Below are 15,336 nucleotides of genomic sequence, written 5' to 3' on the forward strand. Positions count from 1 at the left end.
AATTTGTGATCTGCCTCAGTCTCCCAAGCTGCTGGGATTACAGGTATGGCTATGGTGCCCAGCTTTTATTGCATTCTTATTGCCTAAATTATTTGAAAATAATTTCAAACTTACTAAAGTGTTGCAAGAATAATACTTCTGTAAGAATCATCCTTATAACCATTATCTGTATTTACCTATTAACATTTTATCCCTTTTGCATACATAATTACATATGCAAGTATTGTTGTTGTTTGTGAAACATTTGAGGCTAAGTTAAATACATCATTGGCACTTTGCCCCTAAATATTACGTTGTGTTTTTCAAAGGATAGCAAATTCTGTGGTATAACCACAACAAGTATCAACTTCGGGAAATTTAACATTGATTAAATCCTTTTGTCCAATCTGCCGTCAGTATTTGAGTTTGCCTTTTGATTCTGAAATATCTTTTATAACATTTTCCCCTCCAGTTCTGTGGTCTCAAATCAGTTATATTGTTCAGTTTTCATGACTGTTTGGCCTCCTTTAACCTGGAATATTTCCACAGCTGTTTGTCTTTCATAACATTGACATTGAACTTTTCTTATTAGAATACTGTTTATTTCCATTTTGGGTTTGTCTGATGGTACCTTATAATATAGATTACACATTCTCAAATAGAATACATAGCTTTATGTTACATATATTCATCTTCCTCTTATTATGTTATATTTTGTTTAAGTAATTTTTATAAATTTATTTATTTTAATTAACTTTATTTGAACTGATACATAAAATGCAAAAATATACATATTTTTTATTAGTTGCTCAAAACATTACAATGATCTTGACATATCATTTATCATACATTTGATTCAAACGGGGTATGAATTTTTATTAATTAATATTAATGGGGTATCATTATATTTTGGTACATGTGTACATTTTTGTAAATTTAGATATATGTATATACACAAAGAATTAAGTGCCATTCGAGGATGTATAAAGCAAACAAGTATTTTCTCTAAGGGAACTACTTAGATGTTCTCAGTAGGTAATATCTAATTTGATTAAAGGCTTGAGGTAGCATATTTTAACTTTCCTTCCAGAGTTCTTTATTTTGTCCCTGGATTTTCAAGAAAAATTGTTGAGATCTTATTTGGGATTTCCCTATTATTTGGTGAAAAAATAAAATCTGAGTAGGTGATATTAGACAATAAAGAAGCATAAAAATGAAGACATGACAATTATAAATCATAGATGTCACAATTAATACCAAAACCAAATAATTTTTTTGTTTGAATTCATACTTCTATTAGTGAAGTTTTACTATAAAATAAACAAATGCATGCCAAATATGTTGACTGGAAAGAATATAAACCTTTCAAAGAAATTATCATACATCTTTTTTAATCCTTATTTTGAGGGTTTTGGTGCTGCTAACTAGATAGAAATAGTTTTGTGACTAAGGAAATTTTCTAAATATTTTAATATGCTAACCTTAAGGTATATATAAAAATTTTCCAAAGGCAATGGCTACATATTTTGAGTAAGATACACATTTATTTCATTTAACTATTTACAGTTTTTTGGTTTTCTATTTTGTCAAAAAGTATTTGTAGCATCAATATTAGATAGTATAATGCTGTCATAAGAAAAGTATTAATTTGCAGCTCTATTACAGAACATAGTGAAATGAAACTTTTTTGCATGATTTTATATTTAATCCATTTACTTTGATTACTTATGTACATTACATATAAATTATGCATTTTCTACATACTGTAGACATCAAAGCATTTGAGGTATGAAATTAGATGAATATAAAGTAATTTGAATTCCAAAATGTCCATTAAATTTAACAGTGGAACTTAAAAAATTATTGGATACTGCTGTGAGTTGTGATTTCTCCCATCAGCTATCCTGGAGATTATTGGAAGGCAGAAAAAATTACCTCCATGTTCCTTCTAGGTGTGCACTTTGATTTTACAAAGAAATATACTGCTTAACTTGGTAGTTGTTTGTAGCTGCTCCTTTTGACACTAGTGTACATGTTTTTGAGTCTTTGGAGTGTACTAAACGTTACCTTGGGGCTTAGAAGGATTCATTATATCTTTCTTTGTGCCTAACTTAATTCTAAGAACTTGGACAGTAAATATTCAATTGAATATACTTTAAAAATTCTTTTTATTTATGTTCATTTCTCAGACAGGACACCTGTATAGATTCTGCTTCATCTCTGAGAGAGAACAAACAATCTGAAGGTTTGGAATTAAAACAAGGTATGATTCATTACTTACTTTTTGTTTAATTTTTACTGATAATGTATTTGCACTGTTCCAACTTGTCCCATTTTACAGATAGGAGAACAGAGTAATTTATTTGGTTGAGAATCAAAAGAAGAAAGAATGTTCTTTGTTTTGTAGTTCCTTTAGTTATTAGAATATCAGGTTATACTTTAGTTTCATGTAATTGTGTAGAGATGCCATCAGAAAGATATTGTCATCTTGAGTAGTTTTAATTCAGTAATTTTTGTTACGTATTCTCAGGTATGAGACTATGGGGATACATGTAGTGAGTAGCTTTGAGTTGTATACAGAAAAAAATATGATAAGTTTTATAGGATAAAATTTCCTCCTCAGATATTTTGTGCTTATTTACTCTTAAAGAAGAAAGTGTTTTCTTTAAATTGATAGTTTTTTAGGTAACCAGGTAGTATAAATAAAGAGATTTTAATTTATTTAAACCTCATAGATTAATACAGTTAATCTTTAAAATGTCTTTTTGGAAAATGTCACTAGGAAAAATTGAAAGTAAAATAAGTTTTTATTAGTTACACAAATACCACCTAATAATTTTCATTTTTCTTGTGAAATCAAAGAAGTGAGAATATTGCAATCAAGGGGATTGGATTATCTCTCTCTCTTTTTTTTAAGCTACCGAAGATTAAATCCGCTAGTGAACCTACATCCCCACCCTTTTCTACTTTTTATTTCAAGGAAGGATCTTGCTAAATTTTCTAGGCTGGGCTTCAACTTAAGATCTTTTTTCCTCAGCTTCTGTAGTAGGCCGGATTATAGGCATGCAGTACTCTGCCCAGCAAATTATCTGTTATCTTGAATGACTTAGAATAGTTTGTATAAAATTTGAGTCACAGGGACTTCTTTGGTAAAGAGAAATAGGCCATAAGTATTTTTTTTTTTTTTTTAACTTGTCACATCTGGGCATAGTGGCACATGCCTATAATGTCAGCTAGTGGGGAGGCTGAGGCAGGAGGATCACAAGTTTGAGGCCAACCTTAGTAATTTAGTGAGGCCCTCCCTACATAATTTAGTGAAACCCTGTCTCAAAATCAAAAGGGCTAGAGTCATAGCTCAGTAGCAAAGTGCCCCTGGGTTAAATCCCCAGTACCAAACCAGTACAAAACCAAAAGAAAAACAAAAAGCAAAAACTGGTCTATTACTAATGGTAAATTAACAAAGTGAAAACAATTGGATAATTAATTGAATCAATTTGTTCATTTTATTTGTAGTGAAAACAAGATTTAGATTTTTCTATAATTCTAATTTATATGCAGAGAGATTTATTAATGTTTCTGATGGTTTTGAAATTCTCAGTGCTTTTCAAAAGTTCTCTTTTGTTAGCCTTATAAATAGACACAATTTATCTTAAGTACCCCCACAGAATAAACTCAGATTTATAGTTTTATTGGCATTTATCATGTGTAAATACATGTCAAACATATTATTTTCATCTAATGTCATCATAGTCACCTCTTCATGTATACTTAGACTATACTACTATTGTTTCTTTTCTTCCTTTCTAAACCTCTTTGTATCAAATGAGCCAGCAGTATGCAAAATATGCCATTAGATCATCTGGGGAGAGTAAAACGTCACTACAGGACAGAAAACGCTAAAAACAACAGATTGATTCCAATTTTCTATGGGGAGGGATGGAAACTTCATTGTACAAGTTAGCCAGGCTTCCTTCTAAGGGAAGGTGTTTTTCTGCTTCTGTGCTCAGGTATCCAGAGTTCTTCAGAACTACCTTCCTACTGCCAACAGCCTATTTTGCTGTGATTTTCTTTGGTAAATTTAATTATTGGAAAATCAACCATGGAGGTACAAGGAGAAAGAGGAAAAGATTTCAGAGTAGCCAGATGGCACAAAGTCTAGGCCTTTTATGCTTACAAAAGCCTGCAGACTCTACTAAGGTTCTCACGTAAGGCATTAGCAATCACAAATGCACTGCTGGCATCAAGTAGACATAAGAAGACATAAGATCCAAGTGTTAACAGTACCACTGCACAATTCATGCTCACATTGTGACTAATCTGTAGAAAATGTTAAGTTTCAACATAGTTTTAAGAAAGCATGAAGCTAAGATCTTTAGAAAAATATCTATAAAGTAACTGTAATGTAAAATAGTTTGTCATATAATTATATAAGCATGAATTATCCAAAATGTTTGTTTATGCAGAACATCTTCCAGATAAATAGCAGCGTATAGCTGAAATCTGAACCAGACAGTAAGTAACCAGATAGTAAGTTGCCTGGAGTTAACCAAGAAGCTGAGGTGTATCAGGAAATGGAAATCCTGGTCAGCTCAATAAAAATTATTTCCCTTTTTCTAAATGAACTAATTATTATCTACTTATAATATGCAAAACTTTCAAATTTTGAGACTCTAACTTTCTTTCATAATTAGCAAGTCTTGCTCACATTGAGCCTAATAAAAATATTATAATGCTTCTTGCAAATGCTTTGTCATTTTAATGGCTTGACCATTTAAGAAAATTAACTGAAGCATATTTACTACAAAAGTAACCCTATTTTTAGTAGATCAGAATATATAGTAGCATTTAATTTTTCATTGCTTTTTCAGGGAAAACATTATATGACTTATTGGCATATAATACTGACAAGTTATTTAAATTGCATTTTAAATTTCTAAAACGCTTAAGTGTTGCTTGAGTAATTATTCAAGTAATACTCAAATATTAACTGAATTAGTTAAATTGAAATTGTCCTTTCTTTGTCTAGTACTGGTTGCATTCATTTTCTTGATAGGAAATGTCTGAAACTAGCTATACTGAAGAGGAATATAGGAATATACACTAGCTTCTACCATACTAAATAATGGACGAATATCTAAAGATCTTTTACTGTGAAATATTACCTAAATGTAAATATAATCTGTTGGTTATTTGGTTGGTACTATAGCAAAATAGAAACTCCTTTGTTAAAAATAGTTTCTTCAATCATTCATTGTCAGCCAAAGGCCATTTAAAACATCAGTTATAGTTTTATTCTTTAGCACAACTGTGTGTATATTCACATGGCATATTTACCTATGCAAGCTCACTGCAAGCCTGACATTTTATGGTTAATTTTCTAGGATTTTTAGAAATTGTGTTATTAAAAAGATTTAGTTCCCCTTTGAAAATAATGATGGATTGTTTAATTTTTAAGTGGTTATTTGTGCTACAATTCAAAAATGAAAAGCACAATTTGAGGTATTTAACATATGGAAAATATTTGTTAAAATATCAAATGAACCTGTGCTAATATTAGTAAGTTACCTTCCTATAGACTTATTTGTGAATAAGTTTGCTCAAGACATTCAGCAGTATTAAAACACAGGTCTGTATTTAAATTGTTTTCAATTGAGAATGTATGTAGTTGTGTGATATACTATTACTATAACTTTAATTATTAGATTCTTATGTTTGAATTTCTTCTTGGGAGGAAATTAGAAAATTTTGAATACTATACATAAGCAGTACCTGGGTTAAATTTGTACATTTAGATTGAGAATAGTTGAAATTTCTGGTAATTACATTAAAATATTTGAAGGGTTGTTAATTAGAAGAGTTATTAAGTTTGTTATACATGGCCCTCAAGAATAAAAATAGTCAGTAAATAAAATCATTATTAGACAAAAATTTCTAGTTTAGTTTATTTCAGATAATCAGAAGTGTCAGAAAATGCAGTAGACTAAATTCCTTATTGCTGAAGGAGCTCAAACACAGGTTACGTAAACCACCACCTGGTGATGCTGTTGTACAACAAATTCAAAGCAATGGTTGGATCTTTGGCTTTGATGCTGAAGTTCCTTAGAAACTGTAAGGTTTTATCAAGACCAGTGCCTAGTGTATTATTTGTACTTGGGAAGAGTTCTGTTTTCCTAAGTTGTTTAGTGAAAGCGGAGTGAAATATATAAACTTGTTATCTCTATTGTTTTTGGTCTATCAGAGTAAAAGAAAATATGCTTGATTAATCTTTAGGCTTTTTGATAGTTCCTTGAAACATATTCATTTGAATGAAGGCATTAAGTGATATTAACCACATGGCATAGAAATTGATCAAAATCAGTAAGGTGTCTACTACATTTTACATTAATTTTCTCATGAAAATCCTTTCTTGTTAGAGAATAACATGCAAACACAAAATGTGCACACAGAGATTTGCTTTGGTTAGGCTCAGATCTTACCAGTTTTAAAAAAAAATGATTTTGTTGCTCCTGAAACTGTGGTTTGGCCTTCAAATTCATGAATTAGTGAATGTCAGACAACTTTGAGAGCTGCCTCGTTGAGTTAAGGGTATAGCTCAGTGGTAGAGCAGTGACAGTTCAAGGTCGTGGATTAGAACTCCAACAACGCAAACAGAAAGAAAGAAAGAAAGAAAGAGAGAAAGAAGTCGATAGATGGACTTTAATAGGGGAGAATGTTTGTTGAAGTTTAACTAATGTGATGAAAACTTAGAATAGGTTTTTTTTTTTTTTTTAATGGACTTCTTTCAGCCAGTCAGACCAGTGGTCACCAAAGTGTGATTATCATACTCCAAGGGGATGCGGAAAAAAAAAATACTAGAAATTCTAAAATAAACAAGTAATATAAACATTTATTTTTAAGTTTTTCCCTTTAAAAAATTATGATTATATAAATATGTAAAATTTGTGATAGTATATATACATCAGTTTATAAGTAAATAAAATATATTTGCTTAGATGGGTGTTTGAAAGTGTTTTCACTGAGTGGTTGACAGAGGCTTTTTAGACTATCATAAAGAATGCCAGGGATTAGAGAATGGAAAGATGTTGGACTATGTGGACAGAGTTTCAGTTAGATGGGTTCAGTCACTTTTAGTCTTAGGATAAGTTCTAAAGATCTCTTACATAGCATCATGACTGTATGATAATAATATATTGATTATATACTTGAAAGATGCTGATAGAATTGATCTTTAATGTTTTCTCCACAAAAAAATAGGTATGTAAGGTGGTAGATATGTTATAGCTTGATTCAATCACATCCTAATGCATACGTATACCAAAATAACCACATTATATACCATAAATATGTATTAATTTTTACTTATCTGTGTAAGTAGGTAAAGACTAGAATCAAAAAGAGTGAAGAAATGAATTTACACTTTGAGTTGAGTTTTGCTGAAAAGAATCTCACAGCCTTAGACAAGGAAAAAGTGCTGTTAGGAAAAAATTTTTTAAATAAGAAAAATGCCATCAGAGAATTTATTGCTTTTTAAAGGAAAAGAGTGACCTTCAACTAATTAAGCAGCATTTGTAGGCCAAGAATTTTAAATGTCTATCTTGTATTCATTGCCATAGAAATCTCTGGATTGTCGAATAAACTCTGTTCACTTTTTCTTTGAACACCTAAATTGCAGATGTGAGTGTTAGGGAGCCCTAGGGAGACTGAAAAGAAAGTGTTATATGTATCTGGAGTTGGAAACAGAGAAATATGTACAACTGTTTTAAAAGTTTTGTCTAATTCCTTTTCTCACAAGCCCTTGATATATCTCCTTAACTGACTTTACCAATTAAGTAGTCATGAAATGCAAATTCTGAGCATTGAGTTTTAACATCTTTAAAGAATTTTAAAAACTCATTCTGGGGAAATGATGTCCAGTTCAACAGTTGAAGAAATAACAAAAGATAATGGCATAACCATCATTGAAGCTTAAGAATTAACATTTCTCTGAACTTTTTTTACAAGCTAATGGCATCAGTAACCCAAACAGGATCCTTCCCATTTTCTAATTTGTCTTTTTCTTTGAATAGTATTTGAATGAAAAGCTGAAAATTCTATTTGGTATGGAAAATTAGCCCATACTGTTTTTGTGCCTTTAGAAGGCTTCTGTGTTGCTTTTAAATGTAAGATTTTTGCCTAAGATTAAAGAAGTCACCAAGCACAATGGAACATACCTGGAATCCCAGTGACTGTAGGGAGTGAGGGTGCTGAGGCAGGAGTATCAAAAGTTTGAGGCCAGCCTCAGCATCTTACACTCTATCTCACAATAGAAAGGACTGGGGGTGAACTCCTGGGTTTTATTTCCAGTACCCCAAAAAACAAAGAGCTGTGGCATGGTAGTACACACCTTTAATTCCAGCATCTTGGAGGCTGAAGCAAGTTCAAGGCCATCCTTGGCAATTTAGCAAGGTACTGTCTCAAAAACTAAAAGGGATGGGGGTGTATCTCAGGAGGAAAGAAAAAACAAACAAAACAAAACAAAACAACAACCCTGGGTTTGATCCTCAGTACTACAAAGAAAAAGAAAAGGTAAATTTGCAAGGTTTTGGGGTGCATAATGATCCATGTCTGTTTTATCCTGGACGAAATTACAAGCCAAGTGCAGTGGTGCATGCCTGCAATCCCAGCTACTTTGGGAGGCTGAGGCAGGAGGATACAAGTTTGAGGCCAACCTCAGAACGATAGTGAGCTCTTTTGCAAAATTCAGAAGTGGGGGCGGTGGGCCAGTGGACTGAGGATGTTGCTAAGTTGTAGAAATTGATTCGTTATATTAAGAGAAATGTTTAAATTCTGTCCATTTTAACATTCTGTCCTGTGATACATTTCATTGGCTCTTAGGATATACTTTTAGGGCAGCTACTTTAGAGGTTGTATAGTTCAAATCTTCAGTAGGTGTTTGGGCCCCTTTGGGACACTAGGTACTTTTCAGTCATTACATTCTTGTCCAGTTCATTAGGAGTACCTTTTTATCAAAGTGCTTCTAGGGGAATATAGTAAATACTGGCTTGAATTAAGATTTTTGCCTAGTCCCTAATTTAATTAGCAGTTTGAGCTGCAACATCATATTGTTGATAATGTGTTTTTCTTACAGAAAACTAAAAATGTTTAATTAAAATTAAAAGAGTTTTTTTTTGAGGAATAATTTTAGGATTACAGAAAAATTGAGCAGAAATAATAGAGATTTCAAATATATCTACTCACCACCTCGCCCCCATTGAACCAATTAATGCATTATTATTAACTAAAGTTCATAGTTTACATTAAGTTTCCCTCTTTGTATTGTATATTCTGTGGATTTTGATAATTGTATAATGACATGTGTTCACTATTACAGATCATACAAACTACTTTCACTGCCTTAAAACTCCCCTGTGTTCCACCTGTTAACTGTCACTCCCTTCAACCCCTGGAAACACTTCTTTCCCCGCCCCCACTTCTTAATAGTTTTGCCTCTTCTGGAATGTCATACAGCTGAAGTCACTCATTTTGCAGTCTTTTCAGATTGGATTTTTTCACCTCACAATATGCATTTGAAGTTCCTCTGTCTTTTTGTGGCTTGATAGCCCAGTTCTTTTTATCAATGAATAATCTTCCATTGTATGGATTATTGCAGTGTTTATCTATTGAAGGATATCTTGGTTGCTTCCAGGTTTGGGCAGTTATGAACACAACATTAGTGTGCAGATTTTTGTATGCACATAAGTTCTCAATTCACTTCAGTAAATGCCAAGTTTAATTTTCCAAGAAACTGCCAAATTCCATTCCAAAGTGTCTTGTCATTTTTGCATTCCTACCGACAATGAATAGAAAGTTCCTGTTGCTCCACATCCATTTTTTCATACATTTATTTGCCATTTTATTTTTGAGTCAGGGTCTCACTAAGTTGCTGAGGCTGGCTTTGAGCTTGCAATCCTCCTGACTCAGCCTCCAAGCCTCTGGGATTATAGGGGTGTGCCACTGCAATCAGGCCACCTGTTCTAATTCTAATACTTCCTCCAAAGAACATGTTGTTCCCAAGCTTGTATTTCTTTCTGGTCATACTGAAACTGAGTCATTTGTTTTCTGTTTCTCTTAGCCTTTAGCTTTGTTTTTGTTACTTGTGTAGATTCATACCAGTCTTCTATATTAATCATCGATTATGTGCTCTTTTAATGTGGTCCATTATAGAGATTCTTCTGTAGTTTTCACATTTCTTTGAATATTTCATCATTTGGATAATTAGTTACATAAATTATTGTACCTATGCATCTTTTTATAGACTGTTCTTTCCCATGAAAATACCTTTTTATTGATCTTTCTGGAAAAAAAAAAAACAACATACAGGACATTTTAAAATGTGATCTCCTTCTTCAGTATTCTAAACTCTAATTTGATACAGCTATTTTTCCCAGAGGTTCCCACTACTACTACTTCATATATCTTCTCTTGTGGAAAGCATTAGAGTTAAACTGACAGCTTTTATTATTTTTCCTACTTATTCAATCAAAATGATCCTTGCTTTAAGGAAAGGTTTCAGTATGTTTAATGAAATACACTGCTACTTTGTCTGGCTGCTTACTATATGTATATGTCATGGGTACTTTCACATTTTCTAGAATTTGAATCAAGCCTTTAGTGTATCTTTCTGAGCTTATATATTAAACAAGGAAAAGAATACTATAGGAAATGTGATTTTTTTGTGAAATAGACAATGATGTTGAGCTGTCTTCCTTGGTTGGGTGGATTATAGAGCACTGAGATGTTACTAGCAGAAACTGTTTGAGTGTGAGACTTATTGAGTAAGTTCCAACAGATTATTGGTGGGAAAAGTTGCATGATTCTAAACCCCAGTACTTGGAAATAAGGGTCCTGAGAGAGCTAGTCTATCTACCTTCATTTTTTTCTGCTTTCACTTTCCCCCCTTTGGGTGTTTTCATATGCCTTCCTATATTTTGATAGTAAACTTTTGTTTAATGGCATTTTAAGTGTTTTCTTCCTGTTTACCTTTACTAGAGGAAAGGTTATAGTGAGGATCTATCTCATACATCAGTTTGTTACTGTGCCCCAATGGTAGACCCAAAATATTTATCTCTTGTAAGAGTGTTACTAGACATTCCATTGTGCTTTTATCCTGGAATGGCGGTATCTTCAGAAACATTAATTTTGGATACTATGCTTTATATATTCTCATCTGTGCATTTCATTTTTAGGCTCATACTCTTCTGTGTGGGTTTAGATCTGGCACTTTGCCTGCATCCGTGTGTTCCTGACATTTGAGTTTCATCCTCTGTTAATGTCACCTGTTAGATGGTACTCATCTTAAAGATCTATCCCATATCACATGTCTATGAGGATCTTGACTTTTCCCTGTTGCCTATATACTGTGAAAGTATACTTCATACTGCATGATTTGACACTTTAAAGTATGGTGTCCATACTTTAAGCATACCATAAGCACTATGACAGCAAAAGCTATATCTTTATCATGCCATAAATATTTTGTTACCTTACTTGTAGCATTTTGCAAGGCCTGCCTCTTCTGTGGCCTTTATAACACCATTATGGCATATGTAATGATACTAAGTGAATATAAATTGTTTCTTGGAATAATCTCTTAAAGGGTTAGTTAATGGATTTGTTATTTGTAAAAGTTGGGTTTGCAAGCTAGTGGATACTAATGTGATTTGCAAAATCAGTGAGGGTTCAATAGAATACTGGGTAAATTTTCTCTACTTAATAGTTTACATTTTCTTGTTTCCTACTACAGTTAGTTATGCTAGGATTAAATCTTGAAAATCATGGTCAAAACAATGCAGTTAAATGTAAATCAATAGTTTCATATGCTAGATGGAAAAAAGGCCAAGTCTTATTAATTTTAATGAGAAGATTGAAGGCCATTACAGAAAAGTTTGTTTGTTTGTTTATGGGTGAACTCAGGGGTACTTGATCACTGAGCCACATCCCCAGCCCTATTTTGTATTTTATTTGGAGGCAGAGTCTCATTAAGATGCGCCTTGCTTTTGCTGAGTCTGGCTTTGAACTGGTGATCCTCCTCCCAGCCCAGAAAAGATTATTCTTACATAGTAAAAGAACAATTGTTGGGCTGGGGATGTGGCTCAAGCGGTAGCGCGGGCATTGGATTCAATCCTCAGCACCACATAAAAATAAAATAAAGATGTTGTGTCCACCAAAAACTAAAAATAAATATTAAAAAGATTCTCTCTCTCTCTCTTAAAAAAAAAAAAAAAAAAAGAACAGTTATTTCCTGCAGCTCACTCAAACTCCTAAAAGTCATCAAATGGACTTTCCACTATTAGAATACATTTGAGATGTGTTCTTTGTAACTTGAAACTTAGGAAAATCAAAATTATCTGTTCTCTAAGAAAAGAAATTCATGGAGGCATGTCATTGCTTTCCCATGTATCATAGACTCTGCTACTAATAAAAGGTTCCATCAGGTCAATAACACTGGAGGCCTTGGAGAGTTGAGATTCAGAATCAAGAGGGAAAGATGCTGAAATGTGTCATTATGAATGGCATCATCATGGAACATGAATTATTTAAAATCAGGTGGGAAAAACTAATTAAAGGGAAAATCAAGTAAAATAGCTTAATCCTTTTAATAACCAGGTCTATGATTGCCTTGTAGGAATATTTGATTTTCTTTTTTTCATATTGCTATTTATACTCCTACCCTTTCCACACCCATTATATTCAAACATCTGAAGTTCATTTGTAAATAGGATCCTTATTTACAATGGTTTGACTTAGAATATTTGACTTTACAATATTGTGCAAAAGCAATATACATTTAGTAGAAACTATGCTTCGAATTATGAAGTCTTATTTTCTAGGGCTAAGTATATACAGTATAATATTCCTTCACACTCTTGCTGTAGGTTAATGAAAATGTTTGAACACATTTAAAGTAGGCTAGACTAAACTTTGATATTTCATAGATTAGATGTATTAAATGCACTTGCAACTTAACTGTATTTTCAACTTATTATAGATTTATCAATATGTAACCCCATCATAACTCAAGGAACATCTGTAGTGCGTATCTGAAGAGTTAAGAGTTGTCTCTTTAAAATATAACCACATTACCTTAAATAGCAATAGTTTCTTAATATCCCCAGGTAATTAGAAAGTGTTCAGAGTTAACCCAGTTGTAGTCAAAGCTGGCATTTTCATATTAAGATTCACCAACTGATTCAGGTGTTGTCAGCCTTACACTTAATGGTTATAGTAGCTATTGATTATTGTCTAGATCCATTGTTTCATTAGGGGTTTCAAAATAATGATATTTTAATACTCAGATATTCAAAGTTAGGTTTGCCTCTGATTGTCTTATAATATTTCTTAAATAATGTTTATGAATTGAGATCCTAATAAGGCCTTCATATTTAATTGGTTTGTGCTAAGTATTTTTAAAATCTGTGTGTTCCTCTTTTTTCCTTTCTCCTTGCCTTTGCAGTTTGTTTCTTGAAGAGGCTGAACTATTTGTCCTTTAAAGTTTTTCAGTTTTGCTAATTGCATTCCAGTTTTTCTCATATTTTCTATAAATTGTAGTTTTAGAGGCATTATATGATTCAGATTCAACATTTTGGCAAGAATACTTAGAAGCAATGTTGTTTTCCTCGCATGAGGAAGTATATAATATGTCATTGCTTCTCTTTTCATGATCCTGTTACTAGCCATTGAAATTGTGTGTTTTCCAGTCATTGATGATAGTACATTTTGTTCTCTGAAGCTAATTGCTGTGGTTTGAGTGTGTCCCCCTCAAAACTTCATGCGTTTGAAACTTAATGCCCAAATTTGTATGTTAATGATATTTGGAAGTGGGCCTTTGGGAGGTAACTGGGTTAGATGAGGTCAGGATCATGGGCTCCCTGAATGAAATTAGTGGTTTCATAAGAAAAGGAAAAGAGACCTGAGCTAATAAGCACACTTGATGTATCTCTGCCCTATTATGACAAAGCAAGAAAGATCTCCTCAGATGCCAAGCAGATGCTGGAAGGTAGAGTTTATTTTGGCTCATGGTATTAGAGTTTCAATCTATAGTCATCTGATTCATTGCTCAGGGCTGAAGTTGAGGCAGAACATCATGCGGGTAGGGCATGGCAAAGGGAAGTTGTTCCTCTTACAGCAGCAAGGAGGCAGAGAAGATGCACCCTTCCAGGGCACAACCCGAATGACCCACCTTCTCCAGCTCTGTTCCATCTGGCTACAATTACCGCCCAGTCAACCATTGAAACTAAGATGGGCTGATCAAGTCGCAGCTCTTATTTATAATCTAATCATTTACCACTCAGTAATCCTGGGTTAATAGGAGCTTTTGGGGGACCCTTCATATTCAAACCATAATACCCTCAAATTCTGATATTTAACAGGTGATGCTCTGCTCTTGACAAGCCCTTTCAGGATGAAGACCTTCACCCCAGATCAGTTTTCTGATTTATTTTTCTTTTCCATGGTCTCTACTTGATTTCTGACTTACTCTGTCATTTTATTCAAGTCCCTGCTCAAAATGTTGCCAGATCAGACCACAGTGATCATTGTCTGTGAAAGTATCCCCTGCTACTGTTTGCTTGTCCTGCTTTCTTTTTCTTCACAGCGTCTGACATACTTGTGTATTTTCAATCCCTCTTCCGTGACTTAAAGGTAAGGACGTTTTTGTTCACTGCCACTTCTTCAGTGCTTAAAACAGTGAATATCCATAGTAGGTGTCCAGTAATTCTTGGTGAATTAATTATATTAGGTTGATGTTGAACTTCATCCTCATCTCTTAACCTTTATTGCATATTTGGAATCTGTTTTTCATTCTCTTCTACCTTTTTTAAAAATTTTTTTTCTTAGTTGTTGATAGATCTTTATTTTATTTATTTATACGTGGTTCTGAGAATCGAACCTGGTGCCTCACACATGCCAGGCAAGTGTGCTACCACTGAGCCACAGTCCCAGCTCATTCTCTTCTACCTTTTGAGAGATTTCTTTAACATTATCTTTTATCAACCATTAGATATTCGCTTTTGAGAACTGTATTTTTAATTTCTAACAGTTGTTCTCTGGTTCTCTTTCCCTTTGCATCCTGTGCTTGTTTGTGAGTGCAGTGTGGACTTTGTAAGAATGCTAATAGGCTCCCTCCCTCAGTGGATTATTCTGATCCCTGAATTTATTTCTTCCTTTATTAATCTTGGTACTTCTTTTATTGTAACTGGGTTTTTGTGGTAGCTGGTTTGGGTTTCTTCAGCAGTTGTTTAGAAATGTCGGTAAATGCTCTTTCTTTGATGGAAAGTAGATGGGATAGTAGCAAGGAAGGAAAGGAATGGAGTTCAGTTG

The 15,336-nt window shown here is 33.2% G+C and overlaps 1 protein-coding gene across 3 annotated transcripts in view; it reads left to right on the top strand.

The window, feature by feature from the left end:
* The window catches only part of Caap1 (caspase activity and apoptosis inhibitor 1), an 86,037-nt gene that overhangs the window by 27,910 nt on the left and 42,791 nt on the right, over positions 1 to 15,336 (top strand). For all 3 annotated transcript variants that reach the window (XR_013090366.2, XM_076845933.2, XM_076845932.2), the window contains exon 5: positions 2,169 to 2,242. Coding sequence is in view for 2 of the 3 variants with exons in the window: in XM_076845933.2 (XP_076702048.1) it covers positions 2,169 to 2,242 (74 nt within the window). In the remaining variant the exon portion in view is untranslated. The remainder of the gene's footprint in view (positions 1 to 2,168; positions 2,243 to 15,336) is intronic.

Source organism: Callospermophilus lateralis, chromosome 2 (assembly GCF_048772815.1).
Source record: "Callospermophilus lateralis isolate mCalLat2 chromosome 2, mCalLat2.hap1, whole genome shotgun sequence".
Classification (NCBI taxonomy): Eukaryota; Metazoa; Chordata; class Mammalia; order Rodentia; family Sciuridae; genus Callospermophilus; species Callospermophilus lateralis.